The sequence below is a fragment of the Triticum dicoccoides genome, chromosome 5A (genome assembly GCF_002162155.2).
Source record: "Triticum dicoccoides isolate Atlit2015 ecotype Zavitan chromosome 5A, WEW_v2.0, whole genome shotgun sequence".
Lineage (NCBI taxonomy): Eukaryota > Viridiplantae > Streptophyta > Magnoliopsida > Poales > Poaceae > Triticum > Triticum dicoccoides.
Window position 1 is genome coordinate 650,546,233 of NC_041388.1, and position 19,042 is coordinate 650,565,274.

The following is a 19,042-nucleotide window of genomic DNA, read 5'->3' on the forward strand; positions in this document are numbered from 1 at the left end:
CCACACGCCACCGCCACCACCCCGCCTCGGCCTCGGCTGCGGCGCCCTGTGTCTCCGCCTCTCCGGAGCGGGAGCGGCCGCCGCCGCCCGCCGCCGCCATGTCCGGGCTGTACGGCCAGCAGGGGTTCTCCCCTTCCAGGAACCTATCCCCCCAGATTAGAAGCAACCCAGATGTCGATAGGTAGAGGCGGCGCACGGATTTTTCTTGGTTTCTTTGCTTGTTTCTTGGCCAATTCTTGGTGGCAAGATTGGTTTTTTATTTATTATTATCGTGCGCTGTGTTTTCTTTTCTTCCTGTTGGGTTTGGTCGCTTTGATGGGTGAATGGAGATGGTGATGTGATTGCTCTGTAATTAATGGTTTTGTGCAGCCAGTACTTGGCCGAGCTGCTCGCCGAGCACCAGAAGCTGGGGCCTTTCATGCAGGTGCTGCCCATATGCAGCAAGCTGCTGAGCCAAGGTGAGATCTCCTGATCTCCCCTTTTTACTGTTTTGTCTGCAGGCTAATGTGATTTTCCTCTGTTTATGCACGGGAGTGGTGTTCCTCTGCAACCATGGATACGGAAGTACATGGCTGCAGGGCTTGGATACTGCCCACTTTAGATTAGATGGCATTGGTTGTTGCTGCCTGGTTGTATGGTCTCTGGTGCATTCACTGCTTGGATGACACTCTGCTTTCATTTTATACATACTGCGATGTTTTCATTCGTCGGGGCGAGAATTAGATGATTGCAGTTATGCGCGGTAATGTTGATCAATCCTTCTGTTGCAATCTATGTTTGCAATGAGGTAGATCAATCTTCTTCTTGACTGGCATATGGTGGTCGATTGCTGTTGGAAACTTGTCTGGTATCTTAGCAAATCATCCCACCATTGGTGAGAACCATATGTCTGATCTAGGGTTCATCTTAACTGTACCATGTAAAAAGCAGTGCTTAAGTTTGTGGATTGTATATACACTGGACAACACTAAATGCTGTATATGAACGTCGGCATATATATCGCTGTCAAATAAATCAATGACATTATCAACCAAAGAGTTGTTGAGATATCCTGCGGCCTTGCTCATTTCCAGCCTCACTACATATAAACATCTTTTGATATAACTATGAAGTTCTTCTGCAAACTGGGCTGATTATAGGAATACTTCACTTGATACTCAGCCTCTTTCTATAGGGCATGCTTAGACCGTCTGACTCTTTTTTCTGCGTGCAGCACACATGCTTGGATCATGATTTATGGGATTTTCTTTATCTCACATATTAGCCTGAGGGATTCACTGTCTTCAGTGAGGCTATCAAGAATTCTTTTGTTTAAATGGTGGTGTTTGATCAAATTTTACATCGACTGCATCACACTCTAATGTCTCTTGGTTAGACCAGCCTGTAGAACGAACTATATGCTGGCCATCAGCATGTTGTATGTATATTAGATAAGTATATCTAAGGAACGGTTGATGTTTTTATGAGGATTGAAAAAGGAATGGTTTGTGTTATGGACCTACTGTGAATGATCATACGAATATCTTGGATCTGGTTCCTATGTGCATATGCTTTTTGATATCTGCCTTTGTCCAGTCAGTGTTTATCCATTGTATGATTATATCGTGTCTTGGTTGTGAAAAATAACCTAACATCGATGTACAAAATTCTGTTTGTAATCAATAGCTTATCCATTTCTTTTGATCTAAATTCTCACCTGACCTTCTTGTTACTCAGAGATTATGCGGGTGTCAAACTCTGCCCACAACCCTGGATTCAGTGATTTCGATAGACATCGATTCAGAAGTCCTAGTCCAATGTCTTCACCAAATCCAAGATCCAATCTCTCTGGCAATGGGTTCAGTCCTTGGAATGGACTGCACCAAGAGGTAGACATTCATTCATTACATATTTATTTGTTAAGGAAGAAATAAAATATGTTTCCAATCCAGTAGATCACGCTATTGCACCTTTATACTCCAGAAGGTACATGCTTTCACTGTGAGAGTTTTAGCCATTATTATCTATAAAATGGACCCTGTCGGTACATAAGTTATAGTAAACTTTTTGGGTCTGCAATATGATACTATGATATATAAAATTCATAATACAATGTAAATGTGGGTTTTTTTTGGTGGAAAATATTGTCTGTTATTCATGTTGTGCACATTCTTCCAAATATTTTTATTTCATGAAACGATACTGATGAATCGTTTGTGCTTTGCCATTTTGAACTATTCAAAAGAGGTTAGGTTTTCCTCAAGGAAATAGTATGGATTGGCAAGGAGCGCCACCAAGCCCTAGCTCTCATGTCATGAAGAAGATTCTACGCTTGGAGGTCCCAGTTGATTCTTATCCGAGTGTACGCTGCCTCTAACTTGTGCAATTTTATTTTTACACAGAATGATGATTGATCCATTTTTTATTCCTTTGCTGATATAACTTTTGCTTTCACGGCAGTTCAATTTTGTGGGACGTATTCTAGGACCTAGAGGCAATTCTCTAAAGCGGGTAGAAGCATCTACTGGTTGTCGCGTTTTCATCAGAGGAAAGGGTTCCATCAAAGATCCAGGGAAGGTAACCAAAGTTCGCAATGTTTGATCTGCACCCCCTGAAGTTAAATTATACATTTTTTTCTGAAGTCTGCAAATTGGGTTGCATATTAAGTTGAGTAAGTTTACTGGAATCGTCTTCCAGTTCTACGAATCTCATCCATCACCATGTTTGGCTTTTCACAACCTGTTCATAACCCCATTGGATGATTATGTGTTCTAACTTTCTCCTGGAACTCCCTACCCCTTTCCTAACCCATAATTATGTAACTGCAAGCTAATTATTTTTTCTTCATGATAACTTTACTTTTACACCGACGTGCGATATATTTCTATTCTGTCCAGTTTACTTGTCAACTTTCTTTTTATTCCTCGTAAATCTGTTTTCCTGTTTGGCAATTTTTGCCTGTAGGTTCCATTGCTTGCTTTTTTGCCTCTCACCTTGTCTTTCTACTACGTTGCTGAGAACTTAAGTTTCACTTTTTTTTTCTTTTTTTCTTCAAGGAGGACAAGCTGCGAGGAAAACCAGGCTATGAGCATCTGAGTGAACAACTTCATATCTTGATAGAGGCTGAGTTCCCAGCCAATATTATTGATGCCAGATTGAGACATGCACAGGAAATTCTAGAAGAACTGCTAAAGCCAGTGGTAAGTAATTAATGTTTCCATGTACATATTCGCTTTCTGAAGAAAGCCAATGAAATACCCAGTTATCCTTTTATAGTTTATAATACCATGAAAATTCTTTTTAATAAAATAATAATTGATAATGTGAGGAATCACATATAAAAATGTTGCTTCCACCTTCTCTAGTGCTAGTGGTCACCACCTAGCAGATACTCCCTCCGTCCAAAAAAACTTGTCCCAAGCTTATATCTCAAATGGATGTATCTAGCACTAACTTGGTGCTAGATACATTCATTTGAGGGACAAGCTTTTTCGGACGGAGGGAGTATATCTTTTTCTTGAATTTGGATTATTACCATTATTGATCTCTCTCAATTGGTTCCCTTTATATTTTGTGGAGTACATTTTCATTTCTCATTTATTATCTGGAACTTGTGTTTACTTACAATTGCACATGCATACCATGGCGGCTTGCTTGTCCAAGAATGCTTTTTGTTTACAGACGGCAAGCACTCTGGACATGCCTCACTCACAAAGCCATGTTGGTTTCTGCTGCAGGATGAGACACAGGATATCTACAAGAGGCAACAGCTCCGGGAGCTGGCGATGCTAAACTCAACCCTGCGAGAGGACAGCCCTCATCCGGGGAGCGTCTCCCCATTCAGCAATGGTGGCATGAAGCGTGCGAAAACAGGCCAGTAGGGAAGGAGCCACCCCTCATCGTTACCGGTATTGTCCAGGTGCCTTATGTGCCCCCCAATGGGGACGCCATGTCTCCGGGCAACGTTTGCCGCGGGCGCACTTGAAGGAAGCGACGCCCTGCATTTCGCTAGACGAGTCAGTATGAGTCTGCGGTCTCTCCTGCGGACAAGGAGAAGCCGCTGGGACAGTGGAAGTAGTAGAGTCCTGGGTCGGTGGGTCGGCCCAGCTTTGGTTGCTGTAAGGTCCTAGAACATTCGCTTTATTTGTTAATTGACTGTTAACCCTAGTAATGTGGTGCTATGATGGTAGGTGATCTCCATGACAGACAGACTAGAGAGGCCCGAGTATGTGAGCTTTCATGTTTTCCTTTTCACCCCCTGTTAGGCGTCGGAACTTCCTTGTATATTATCCACCCTTCTGCATTATGGAGTCGCGGATAATAATAAAAAAGGGTATAAGGATCATCAGCTTGTGCCTTGTGGAGTTGTCGTGTCTGGTTCAGACCGTGGAGGTTTCGAACCGACAAAGTCGAAGTCTGGTTTTTAATGTCATCAGTGTTCATGGATCTTTGTGGTTTATATTGTTGAACTGTGATGAATTTGTTGCAGTTTTGGGTTCTGGCATGTTTGTTTGCCTCTGCTTGGCATCACAGATGGGATGTTACTGCTGGGAATCCCGTGGGAGACGTTTGCCGCGGTAATACTGTATTATTGTTGTTTGGAGGATACAGAGGCATATGCATGTGTGGGTGTATCCGGTGGAAAAATCAGCTTAAGAAGTTTATCAAACATTGGACCTAAAGGAAGAAAGTTGTAGCCGTGTTCAAATAGATATCAGTTTGATAGATTGTTCAGTCCCTTAGACTTATATCAACAGATTTGTTCTATCCCTAGACTAACATCATGAGATTTGTTAGCCAGATTGGCGAAAAAATTAGAATAACACGCCATAGAAAAATATTTTGACAGTGCCGTAGCGAAACATTGCATATATAAGTTTCAAAATCCTAATACCAATATGAACATTGTTCCACATCCATGTGCACCAACCTGAAAGGCAAGGCTGTGTGTTTCTATATGTTACTCCATGCGTGTTATATCAGGAGTAGAATTGTAGATGAAAAGATACTTTTTTGACTTAAAACCACAGTTATTTGAACAACATCATATTGAAACATATAACTGGATAAAGCAAATGGCCGAATTCCCCTATCATAATATTACTGTCATCAAGGTTCATATTCCACCAAGTCATTCACTAAGAGATATAGTCATGCCATGGTAGGTAGGACATGACATGATACAGAGCTTACAAAGGCCTAACTGAAAATAACTCAATCTGGAAATGGACACATCAGACAGAAATCATTTAATAATACTGATGTAGTAACTGGCAGAAGCACATTTGTTCTGAAGAAGAATTAAAAAAGACCATCCTTCTTTCTGAAAAGAAAGACTATCTTAAATTCTTATCTAGTACCATTTCACGGGTGATTTTTCCCACTTTCTTTCATATCGATCCAAGATGAAAGCTACATATCTCATTTTAAGGTATAAGGATCATCAGCTTGTGCCTTAAGGTGTTTGGCTCGGTTTAGGAACTTTCGAGTTGACAATGTAGCAACCCAGTTCTTAATGCCATCGTTGTTCGTGGATCTTGGCGGTTTATATTAGAGGACCGTATGAATTCATGACAATTTTGGGTTCAGGCGTGTTTGGTTGTCTCTGGTTGGCATCATAGATGGGATATGCTGAATCACCCGGGCGAATTTTGCGGTGGTAATTCCGTATTGTTTCGAAGATAGAGACGCGTATGCAGATGTTATTTCATACCTTGAACATGCTCGGCCAAAATGAGAATCGATCGCGGATCCTGTGAAAATGATCGGCCTAAGAAGTTTCCAAACATTGGACTGTGAGTTAGGACTGTTGAATTTTCAAGATAGATCTGTCGACGTTAGACTAAATACTTGCTGGAATGGTGGTATCCAGCCTTCTTTTTTTGGTTTCCAGCTTACCGTTCCTGTGACCATGATGGCGAAACACCGGACACTTCAAGATCACACGCCGAATTCGCATCCGTAAGCACTTACTTTTTATTATTGCAACTTTATATCATAATCGTTGGGCAAAACTCCGTCTGACCAATCAAAATACGCTTTATATAGTCGGGCAGAGGGAATACTTGCTAAACTGGATTCCTTATTTGTAGTGAAGTGAATACCCGACAGTTACTGCACCAGTGCATGCAACTAGATCGAACTTCTTCAGTTGATACATTGTTCAGCCTCTAAGACTGATAAACATGGGCTGTGTTAGCCAGGCTGGTGAGGCCAGCAGTGTTACATACACCACACAGAAATAGACAGCTGCCATAGCAAAATAAAACAGTTGGGCATAGGTTCGACAAGACTCCAGATCTTTCTACTACCAAAATGAGCACATCTTAAATGGTTGTACCCAGAACAATCAAAATACACTTTATATTTCTACCGAAATGTGTTGTCACTGCAGTTCTAGCCGCATTCAGTTGACACTTGAGTATAGCAAGAAAAAAAGCACTAGACGTTAATTATGCGTTTCACCACTGCCTAGCACCTAGCTCGCCTAACCGCACGCCTAGCATTATTAAGCGCTAGGCGTTCTGTTGTCACCTAGCGCCTAGGCACATTCAAGTTATTGCAATGGTACAAGCTACTCCATCCGTCCCATAATATAAGAGCGTGTTTTACACTAGTGCAGTGTCAAAAACGCTCTTTATATTATGGGACGAAGGGAGTATTAGATTAAACCTTTTCAGCTGATGAAAATTTCCAGCCCCTCAGATTGATAACATGAGCCTTGCTAGCCATACTGGTGAGACCAGCAGAATAACACACCACACAGAAATACGGAGTACTCCCTCCGTCCGGAAATACTTGTCATCATGAATAAAAGGGGATGTCTCTAGATGTATTTTAGTTCTAGATACATAATTCTTTATCCATTTTGATGACAAGTATTTTTGGACGGAGGGAGTAGTTGACTAGCAAAACAGTTGAGACCAGAAGAATGAGTAATTTTTTTCCCACTTGCACCAGTACAAAAGAAAAGGCTGCGTGTTTCTAGATGTTAGAAATGTAAATTAGAACAAGATCAACTTGAAACTATAGATGTCACTGTCTTGAGCTACAGAATTGATGGATCAAACTGTAATCAACAAGATTCATATCTTGCCAAATCACGCAGTTAGAGGTGTAGCCATGACATGGTGATGTTAACACCATGGCATGACACGAAACAGAGCTTACAGAGGCCTTAAACCGAAAACAACTGAACCTAGACATGGACACATAAGATAAATCATCTACTCCCTCCGTTCCGAATTACGTCTTGGATTTGTCTAGATACGGATGTATCTAGACTCATTTTAGTGCTAGATACCTCCGTATCTAGACAAATCTAAGACAAGTAATTCGGAACGGAGGGAGTAACTGGCTGAAGCACATCTGTTCTGAAGAAGAATCCACAAAGGCTTGAGCTTACCTTCCCTGTGACTGGCAGAAGGTGAAGACTGGATGGACATGTTATGGCCCCGGACACCTCACGCGGTTAATTCATGTTTCAGAAGTACTTGCTTTTGATTGTGATTTTGTAGCTCCTAAACCATATATTAATAGAATATAAATGTTGGTGAAAACATGCCTGGCCAATCAAAATGCGCTTTATAAACTGGGGCTGATGGAGTACTTACTTAACTGGATCCATTATTTCTAACGAATGGACCACATGTGCTGCTGTTACGGTACCATAGACAGCACTTGTAGCTGCGTAACACCAAGCAGACAGGACTAAATTATTGTACCAGCACAAGCTTTTTCTGTTGATGAAATAGGTGACTACGCCGTAGCGAAAACAGTTAGGCACAACCGCACAAGCTGTGCAGACCCCAGCATCGTTCAAGTTTTTGTAGATAAAGAGAAAACATCTGAACTTGATGAACACACAAATTAGAGCAGCAGCGCTCTATGGCATGTCGAGTTGCTACCAGGTGATCTTCTCAAGATCATGTTTAGTACTCCCTCCGTTGCATAACTCTTGTCGTAGGGAGTGTATTGATCGTTAATTACGGCAAAAAACTGCTTCTTAATACATACTACTACAAGGAAGTACTTATTTTTTGTTGTCGTTTTCACATCACATAAGCCGTAGCATAATTGTTGGTCAAAACTTTGTCTGGGCAATCAAAATATGCTTTATATATCCTGACAGAGGGAGTACTTGCTAAATTGGATTCCCTATTTCTGGTACTTGCAGCTGCATCAATAGTAGAACACAGCTTAGTCATAACAAAGTTACCATACAAGTAGCAGCGACTAGACAATTGTTCATCCCCTCACATTGATGAGATGAGCATTGTCAGATAGCTGTATTGGTGAGACAAGCAGAATAACCATGACACAAAAATAGGTGACTGCAGTGGCAGAACAGTTTAGGCATAGGTTTGACACAGGATCCAGCATCGTTCCATATGCGCCAACGCAACAGAGAAGTTGATAAAATGAGAACATCTGAACCTAAGAAAACCAAAATACAAGCCGTCGATTTGAGCTACAAAACTGGATGAAGCAAACTGCCAAATTCTACTATCATAAATAACATTACTGTCATCAAGATTCATATTCGACCAGGTCATTTAATAAGAGATATAATAGTCATGCCATGGTGATGTTACACCAGGACATGCCACAAAATAAAGATTACAAAGGCTTTAACTGAAAATAACTGAATCTGGACACGGACACGTAACACAAATCGTTTAGCAGTACTCATCTAGCTGGCAGAAGCACACCTGTTCTGAAGAAGAATTCACAAAGACCAACATCATCCTAAGAAGATTGCCATAGTTCCCAACTAACTTCCATATCGATCCAAGATGAAAGCTACATATCTCATTTAAGGTACTACAAGGATCATCATCTAGCTCGTGCCTTGAGGTGTTTGGTTCGGTCTCGGAGCTTCCGAATTGACAATGTAGCAGCCCAGTTCTTATTTCGCGTCCTTCCTGAAAGGAAGGGAGGATGCCGTGAGAGTTTGTGGGTCGTAGCGGTTTATATTGAAGGACTGTATGAATTCATGGCAAACTTGGATTCAGGCAGGCATGTTTGTCTGTCTCAGGTTGGCATCATAGATGGGATATGCTGCTGCTGGGCATCATCAGGTGGTAGACGTTTGCCGCGGTAATGCTGTGCTGTTGCTCTGAAGATACAGAGGCACATGCAGATGTAATTTAATTAATGCCTTGAACATACTCGGCGAAAATGAGAACCGGTGTAAGATGAGTTAGAAACATACTTGCTGGAATGGCTATCCAGTTTCCCTTTTTGTTCCAAGCTTTGTCTTTGCCGTGACCATGAAGAAAGTGAACACTAGAAAATCTTCTGTCCCAGGAAACCTCACAATCATTGTGATTTTGTATCACATAAACTTTCTATCAGTAGAATAATCGCTGGACAAAACACTGTCTGACCGATCAAAATACGCTATATATAGCCAGACAGAGGGAATCCTTACTGAACTGGGTTGCTTGTTTCTGGTGAATAAGCCACATGCGGTGCTACAGTGCTTAGAACACCAAGCAGTCATCATAACCACGTTGCTGCACCGGTACAAGCAACACTGCTAGATTCAACCTTTTCAGTTGATGAAATTGCTCAGCCCCTCAGACTGATAACATGAGTTTGTTAGCCAAAGTGGCGAGACAAGCAGAGTAACTGAATAACACACCACACAAAAATATTCGACAGTGCCATGGGCAAACAGTTAGGCATAAGTTCAGACAAGACTCCAAATCTTTCTACCAAGATGAGCACCAAGAAGACAAAAGAAAAGGCTATGCGTTTCTAGATGTTAGAATTGTAGATAAAAATAGAATAACTGAACTTGAGAACCGCACATACTAGAACCGCATCAGATTGAAACAATAGAAGCCGCCAATTTGAGCTAGAAAACAGGACGAAGGGAGTTGGAGAATTCTACTATCATTATAGTGTTATTATTACTTTCACGTCATTTAATAAGCGATATAGTCATGCCATGGTGATGTTAACACCAAGACATAACATAAAACAGAGCTTAAAAATGCCTTAACTGAAAATAACTGAACCTGGACATGGACACTTGGGACAAAAAAACATTTAGCAGTACTGGTCTAACTGGCAGAAGCACAGTTAACATCAATCAATCTAAAAAGAAAAAACCATCTCAAATTCTTAACTACTACGTACGACTTTAGGAATGAATTGCCATAGTTCCCCACCGAACACTGTCATCTTCTGGCCCGGGCACCCCAAGATCACGCGCCGAATTGTATTCAGAAGAACTTATTTTTTATGATGATTTTATAATATCACATAAAACTTTCTGTTAATAGAATAATAATCATTGGACAAAACTCTGTCTGACCAATCAAAATACGCTTTACGCATCCAGACAGAGGGAATACTCACTAAACTGGACTCCTTGTTTCTAGTGAATACAATAGTCCACATGCGGCCCCAGGCATGTTTTGGTGTCAGGCATGTTTGTCTCTGCTTGGGCATCATAGATGGGATAATATGCTGCTGCCAGGAATCACCCGGGAGACATTTGCAACGGTTATGCCGTATAGTTGTTTTGGAGACTGCATAAGTAATTTTATACCCTTGACCATACTCGACGAAAACAAGAATCGGTCGTGGAAAAGGCAGCTTAACAAGTATTCAAACATTCGACTATGGATCAGATCTGTTCAAATTTGAAGACAGATCTAGTGACGTTTGAATAAATACTTGCTGGAAGGAATGGGCTTGTATCCAGCATTTTCTTTTCGGTTCCCAGATCATGTTTCCTGTGACCATATGAAGGCAGAACACTGGACACCTTCTGGCCCAGGGCACAATCAAATCAAAAGTAATTCCTACCAAAAAGTAGCTACTCTTGATTTGTGATTTTATATCACTTAAACCCTATGCTAACAGAATAATTGTGATCGAAATGTTGTCTGAACAATCAAAATACGCTTTATATGGCAAGGACATAGTAAGTACAGTACTTACTATATTGAACTCCTCATCTAACATGTGGTGCTACAGTATTACTGCACCGGCACGAGCAACTAGAATTGAACCTTTTCAATTGATGAAATTGTGCAGCCCCTGATAACATGAGATTTGTTGGCCAGACTGGTGAGACAAGCACATAGCACACCACATAAAAATGTTTTTCTGTGTCCGTAGCAGAACAGTTAGGCATAAGTTCGGCAAGACTCCAAATCTTTCTACCAAAATGAGCATTGTTCCACATCCATGTGCACCAACACAGCAGAAAAACTTTTTAGATGTGAAGAAGTGTAGATAAAAGGAGAACATCTGAACTCAAACCACAAATATTAAAACAGCATCAGATTGAAACAACAGATGCCGCAGATTTCAGCTACAAAACTGGATGAAGCAAATCGCCGAATTCTACAACCATCACATTACTGTCACCAAGATTCATATTCCACCAAGTCATTCAATAAGTGATATGATAGTCATGCCATGGTGATGTTAACACTTAACACCAGGACATGACATAAAACAGAGGTTACAAAGGAAAATAACTGAACCTGGACATGGACACATGAGACAAATCAAGTAACAGTACTGATCTAACTGGCAGAAGCACATCTGTTCTCGAGAAGAATTCACAAAGACCATCATTCTAAAAGGAAAAGACCATCTCAAATTCTTAACTACTACCACTTCAGGAGTGATTGCTATAGCTTCCCACTAACTTACATACTGATCCAAGATGAAAGCTACATATATATCTCAATAAAGAATTTTAGTTTGGATATTATAGTACATCAGTTTCATTGCACATCAAAGTGGCATATCCTTGGCATCGACTATCGACCATATTGAAGGGTGTATATACATTAAATCATCCACAATCATATCACAGGATGGTCATGAGTTTGCACATCAAGGAGTTTAGTACTTGACAAAAATTACACAATACCAAAGAAGATGGGACGACGACGCTAGGCAGAAGAGTAGAAGATCTAACGATAGTAATTACGGGGATAGTTGGACCCTGCCTCAGGTTCCGCCAACTTCCTCGACGCAGACGGAGGAGGCGTGGAGGGCGCCGACACGGGTGCCGCAGCCTGACCGCTTCTTTCGTTTCCCGGTGATCATCGCCCACATCGGCTTGACCGCCTTGACCTCAGAGCTACTGCCGGCCTCCTTCGACCCATCTGCACAGCCCCCGCCCTCTACCTTGACCTCCCCTGCGCAGCCCCCACCCTCCACCTTGACCTCGCCTGCAATGCTCAGATCCCCAACCTTTGCCTCGCCATCACAATCCCCGTCCTCCTCCTCCTTGACATCGCCTGCAGAGCACCAGTTCCAACCCTTGTCCTTGACCTGTGCATTGAAGGAAAGCTTCAGCCTCAGCTTCAACGGGAGGGCGAACGGCTTAGCTGGCAGAGGAGGCGGCGAGATGGCCGGCTTGGCAGGCTCAGGCGGAGGAGGAGGAGGCGGCGGCGAGGTAATCTGCTTGGCAGGCTGTGGCATGGGAGGACGCAGGATGGTCGGCTTGGCAGGCTGCGGCATGGGAAGACGCAAGACGGTCGGCTTGGCAGGCTCTGGCGGCGGGAAGGAGAAAGGGAAGCCGGTGGCGCCGTCAGCCGGGCGGCGGCTCCCGCTGATGCGGATCTTGGCGGCGTCGTAGGCTGCTGCGGCCTCCTCGGCGGTGTCGAAGGTGCCGAGCCAGAGGCGGCGGCCCTGGATCGGGTCGCGGATCTCCGAGGCGAACTTGCCCCAGCGGCGCTGGCGCACGCCGCGGTACCGCACCGAGGGCGTGCGCGCCCCGGTTGCCTGCGGCTGCGGCGGCCCCGAGTCGTCCCTCCTCCCGGCCTCCATGACGCGGCGGCGCTTCTTGCGCTCCCTCCGGCGCTCCTCCTTGGTCGTCGGCATCGGGGCCAGCGGCGGCGACGCCGACTCGTCCTCGCTGGAGGAGGAGTCGGTGGCGTCGGCGTCGTGCACGATGATCCGCACCACGCGGCCCCTCGGCTGCGCCTCCGCCGCCTCCGCCTCCGCCTCCGCCGCAGCCGCAGCCGCCGACTCCATCCCTGCCGCGGCGGCCAGCATGTCCAGGCTAGGGTTGGGCCCCATGCCTCGGGTCCGGGCGGGTCAATCCATGGTCGCGCGGATCGGGGGCTGGCGCTCAGCAGCCACGGCGCCCCGCCATGGGAGCGCGTGCGGCGGCGGCGGCGGTGGGGGAAGGGCTAGGGTTAGGGTTTGGTCCGTCGGTGGGTGGGGCGGGTGCGGCGGGGGTGTTGGTGGCGTGCGGTTGTGGGGTTGCGGTGGAAGCCGGAGGACGAGTGGCGGAGGAGGCGGGGGCTAAAAGCAAAAAAGGGTGGGGAGCACGGGCCGGTCGGTTCAGGGGCACTCTCGGGATTTCCCTCCCCTCCCCTCCTCTCCTCCCGGGCCTGGCTCGGGAGTATCGCGGCACGGATCAAACGGAGGGCGGGGATATTCCCGAGGGTTTGGGACTCGTACCGGAGGAAAGAAATGGGGAGGCGAAGTTCAAATTCGTGGGGTGGACCGGACCGGCTCGTGGCCGAGGAGGATAAGAACGACCACTTGGAGGTTTTCAAATGGTCATTACTGGCAATTTGGGATAAACCATGTGGACCGAGACTAGACGCATCTGCTTCACCCAAAGCTTGGAGCAAAAGAAAAACGTACCTCTAGAAGAAACAACGACGACTGTAACACGTCTTTTAGTCTTAGGGGCTGTTTGGTTTGTGCCCAAGCTAGCCACACCAAAATTTTGGTATGACCAATGCAAGGTCATGACCAAAATTTTGGTAAATTAGCATCATTTGGATTGTAGCCATCCGAAATTCCTACCCTACATGCGCATGCTAATAGTGTGAGGGTCCCATTAACTAATTACTGCCAAAAGTGCCTGCTCCCTTGCTGCATGCATCATATACTGTAATAAAAAATTAAACAGCACCTGGGACCCATTGAGACAGGGGGACAAAACGGGCTGCCAATGTTTTGGCGGAGGTTTTCCACGCCCTGGTCTCGCCAACGCGTTGGCCAAATTTACATAGGCGGACGCCGGTTGTGGTTGGCGCGCCAATTTCTTGGCAACAGTCCAAACGGCCACCAATTCCTATGGGCGAGCCAAAATATTGGTATGGTAAATTTTGGCTGTGATCCAAACGCACCCTTAAAAACAAGTTAGGGTAGGCTAGAGGTGACGCACATAGAATCCCGCAATCAACTCACGATTCTGCTACCTGGATAGCAAAGCTTCCACGCAACCCTCTCCATGCCTGGTTCTCTTGCGAGATCTCTCTTTATGGACTTCTCTCATGTCAAGTTCGGTTTACCTGACCTCTTTTGACATTATCAGCACGTTTTAGTTGTCCGCTATGCACCGGAACTTTTGGAGGTCTGTGATGAATATGCCCAAATAATCTCAAACGACGTCGGTGCTACCCAGCTCTATATATCATCATTCCGAACTTGGTCCTTTCTTGTGTGGCCACGCATCCATCTCAACATGCGCACCTCCCACACCTAACTGTTGAACATGTCGCCTTTTGGGCGGCCAACGCTTAGCGCCATACAACATTGCAGGTCGAACCATGATACGTCTCCATCGCGTATATATTTTTCCATACATGTTTGCTCTTGTTTTGAACTCTAATTTACATGATTTGAATGAAACTAACCCGAACTGACGTTGTTTTCAGCAGAACTATTATGGTGTTGTTTTTTGTACAGAAATAAAAATTCTCAAAATTGGACAAAACTTTTTGGAGATTTTTTGTGGAATATAAAAAAAAGTACTGGAGCAAAGACCCACTAAAGGGGGGCCACCTGCTGCCCACGCCCTGGTGCCTCGTGGGGCCCACGAGGCTTCGCTGACCCTAATCTCGGCACTATAGATTCTTATTTCCCGAGAGAAAAATAGGGAAGAAAGTTTCATCGTGTTTTACAATACAGAGCCGCCGTCACCTCCTATTCTTCGTCGGGAGGTCAGATCTGGAGTCCATTCGGGGCTTCGGAGGGGGGATCCTTCGTCATCATCATCATCATCAACCATCCTCCATCACCAATTTCATGATGCTCATCGCCGGGAGTGAGTAATTTCCTTATAGGCTTGCTAGACGGTGATGAGTTGAATGAGATTTATCATGTAATCGAGTTAGTTTTGTTAGGACTTGATCCCTAGTATCCACTATGTTCTGAGATTGATGTTGCTATGCTTAATGCTTGTCACTAGGACACGAGTGCCATGATTTCAGATCTGAACCCTTTATGTTTTCATGAATATATTTGTGTTATTCATTATATCTTGCAAGTTATACACACCTATTACGTGTTATGATCCACATACTCCAAGGTGACAATAATTGAGATTCTTTTCGATGATTATTGTAGTTTGAGGAGTTCATTTATTCACCATGTGTTAATGTTTTGTTTCAGTTCTCTATTAAAAGGAGGCATTAATATCTTTTAGTTTTCTCATGGACCCCACTGCCAAGGGAGGGTAGGACAAAAGATGACATGCAAGTTCTTATCGCAAGCACGTATGACTATATGCGGAATACATGCCTACATTATATTGATGAATTGGAGCTAGTTCTGTGTCACCCTAGATAATAACTGTTGCACGATCAATGCTACCAATGCTTACGAGTTTTTCACATATTGATGTTTGCTAAGTTAATATTATTGCTACTGTTGTCACAATTGCTACAAAACTATTACTGCTACTGTTACTACCGCTGCTATCACTAACAAACTATCATATACTACTATGCTACTGATCACTCTGCTACAGATATTTAGTCTCCAGGTTTGGTTGAATTAACAACTCAACTGCTAATACTTGCAAATATTTATTTGGCTCCTCGTGTGTCGAATTGATAAATTTAGGTTGAATATTTTACCCTCGAAAACTATTGTGATCCTCTATACTTGTGGGTCATTAAGACATTTTTTTCTAGCGTCGTTGCCGGGTAGCATAGATCTATTTGATGAGTCACTTGTGATTTATATATATTGGTCACTATGAAGAATCTGAAGGATGATAGAACCAAGATCGTTCCCTCTAGGACGAGGGGAGGTAAGGAACTGTTACCTGGCTCTGCACTCAGGGACGAAGCTAGAAAAAATGGGCACTGGTGTCAAGCTTTGTCCACTCTAGCACTAACTACAGCAGCGCAACATACATAATGTTGGAGTGCGGCATAAAGAGAGAATATATACAATGATTCAGTAATATTATTATTAAATCAAAAAAGTCATACCGAGTACAGGCTAAGCGAAGTCATAAAGCAAAAAGGTTAACTTCAAGCACTTCAGTTGTTACCTTCTGAAAAGAATGAACAAAAGAACATATTATATTTACAATAATGTTAAGAAAAAACAAAATAAAATAAATATCATTAAGCAAAAATATAGTGACATGATGCTCACATTTTATAACTTCCCTTCTCAATCTTCCATCTTCTTAAATGGATCAATCACATCATCATTTGTAATAGTAGAAACTATATCTTTCTCCACATGGAAAATCGATACATGACTATGATCTTGTCTACTAAGTGACCTTGAAGTCCCTGCTGCGACAGATGGCAGTGGTCGTTTCCATAAAAATCTGTCCATAACCTCCTAGTCGTAGATGAATGTCGTACATGAATCAAGGAAGAGAAGATCAAAAGATTCTAATTAGTTCAGTTATGAAATTTAGTCTAAAGGCTTAAGGTAATACACATGCGTGTCATGAGGCATACCTGGGAAGAGCAAATCTAGGCTTGGTGGATTAGCACCAGATTATGCCGCAACAATCGGCCGGCCGGCGTCTCCAGATTAGACCAAAATCCCGCTGATCCGTACGCTCGTCTCTCTGTAATTCCATCAGGCGGCACGAGCAAGGAATTATCACACCGGAAGGGGATTGAGAGGAGGCGATGAGATGAAGAGAGAGAAACTTGGTGGGGCACTTTTGGGCTGTGCGCAGCGGCAAATAGGAATTTGGTGGAACGACCACAGATCTTTTTAGGGACAGTGGGCTTCTATGGCTGGGCTGGAATTAGGTTATGCTTCGGGCTTCTCCGGCTGGGCTGGGGTCAATCATCTTTTTGGACTGGGGTCAAAGACAAATCATATTAACAAGATAACTTGAGGTTACTATTGGCACTGGTGTCAGTTGACACCAGTCCTTACACGGGAGCTCCGTCTCTGTCTGCACTTAATTCACCTTCTGTTTTAAGTAAGTTTGTGACACCATCACCTGCTATTAATTTCGATGTCGCAAGTAATTGATGATGTTACTTCTGCTATGAATGATGCTAGTACTTTGCTTGATGACACTATGCCACTAGGTGAATTTCTTGACGAACAACTTGCTAAAGCTAAAGAATTTAAGAACACTGAAACTGATGAAATTATCGAAACTGAGAATTACGATTCACCTATCTTTGTTACTTCACCTATCTTTGTTACTGATAAGTATTACGAATTCTTTGTCGATCTTGAGTTAATTATTTTGGTTGAATCTAATTCTTTCTATGGTTATGAAACTGAAACCGTCGTGGCACACCTTACTAAGTTGAATGATATAACTACACTATTTGCTCATGAGAAAAAATTGCTATTATTATATTCTTAAATTGTTTCCTTTTTCGTTAAAGGGTGATGCTAAAATATGGTTTGAATACTCTTGCTCCTGTTTGTGTGCGTAGTCCCTAGGATATGATTTATTATTTCTCTGAAAAATATGTCTCTGCTCATAAGAAACAAGCTATCTTACAGAGAATATATAGCTTTGTGCAAACTGAAGAAGAGAATCTCCCTCAAGCTTGGGGGAGACTTCTCCAACTACTTAATGTTTTGCCTGATCATCTTTTTAAGAAAAATAAAATACTTGATATCTTTTATGATGCACTAACTGATATTTTTATGGACTACCTAGATAGTTGTGTTGGTTGTGTTTTCAGGGAACAAACTATTGAACAAGCTGAAGAACTATTGAACAATATATTGAAGAATGATAATGACTAGACACTTCGTGAACCACCATCCAACCAACTTCGAAAAAGAGAGGCATTCTATTTCTCAATTCTGAAGATATGCAAGAGGCAAAGAAGTCAATGAAAGAAAAAAAATGTAGTTTAATTGTTCTATGATTGTAAGTGGTGGCACGGTTAATTTTCATCCCTTGTTATGAATAAAATGTGTGACATAGAAGAAAAACTCTGATCCACTGGTAAGTGGGTCCTATTTAAAGGAAAATTAGTGGAGGCCGAATTTTAGCGACTTTGACTTTGTTGTCAATCATTTCAACCTTCATATTTCTTGGCGATCACCTTTATATCATTTACGGTGAACCATATTTGAACGACTCGGCTAGAATTGCTCTTATACCCTAAAGGCCGCAATTTCATATTTTTCTCTCCCCAACTACGGAGCACCAAAGACCAGCCCAACATAAATTGCAACATGATTAATAGAGTGGTTGTGAATAGAGCCCACCACATGATGTCATGATGCTTTTTCTAGGGTGATGGCCAGAGAAAAAGAGAGGTAAACATACTGGAAATGCCTCAACTTAGGCTCGGTTGTCACTTTGATACCCACAGTTCTAAGATACATGTCTTTTGTGCTCAAACTTGTATAGACATTCAAATGTAGTGCATCCTTCTGTATGGGTCGTATATGGTGCTCGTGTGGCTTGTCAGTGGCCCACTGTCAGGCTGGCGTAGCAACACCCCTTGCCCCCCGTGTGGTATCTCCTTGCAAGGTCCGGGTCTCACTTGTCTGCTAACAAAATGTATTATCTCTTTGAGAATTTTTTAGAAAAATATGAATTGCATTTTATTTTATTCTACTTTCCAAAAAGTATGTGAGGTTAGATGGATAGCGTGAGAAGCCCGTTCGGTACATTGGGGGGATCGGGCTTGCCTGCTTCCTCCCCATGCTTCCATCCGTGCTCCCACTTCATCCTATAGCTGTGTTTTTTTCCTTTTTCTTTCTAATCTAATCATCTCCCCCTGATTTTAAGAGGATGGGGCCGGGCTTTATTTTGTTCCGATCAAATCAATCCACATACGCGGAAGCACGGATGGGAGCACGTGCGGGAGCAGGCAAG

The 19,042-nt window shown here is 43.2% G+C and overlaps 2 protein-coding genes across 2 annotated transcripts; one reads left to right on the forward strand and one right to left on the reverse strand.

The window, feature by feature from the left end:
* The first annotated feature begins 6 nt into the window (after positions 1–6).
* LOC119303759 (KH domain-containing protein SPIN1) lies at positions 7–4,438 on the forward strand. The gene is made up of 7 exons (XM_037580897.1): positions 7–181; positions 370–458; positions 1,717–1,868; positions 2,225–2,341; positions 2,440–2,556; positions 3,036–3,179; positions 3,717–4,438. Exons 1-7 carry the CDS (start codon positions 99–101, stop codon positions 3,858–3,860), a joined length of 846 nt encoding a protein of 281 aa, XP_037436794.1. The 5' UTR covers positions 7–98; the 3' UTR covers positions 3,861–4,438.
* A 7,249-nt stretch (positions 4,439–11,687) lies between these two features.
* On the reverse strand, positions 11,688–13,245 carry LOC119303760 (ethylene-responsive transcription factor 3-like). Its single transcript, XM_037580898.1, has one exon. It carries the CDS (start codon positions 13,036–13,038, stop codon positions 11,962–11,964), a length of 1,077 nt encoding a protein of 358 aa, XP_037436795.1. The 5' UTR covers positions 13,039–13,245; the 3' UTR covers positions 11,688–11,961.
* Positions 13,246–19,042: the final 5,797 nt, after the last annotated feature.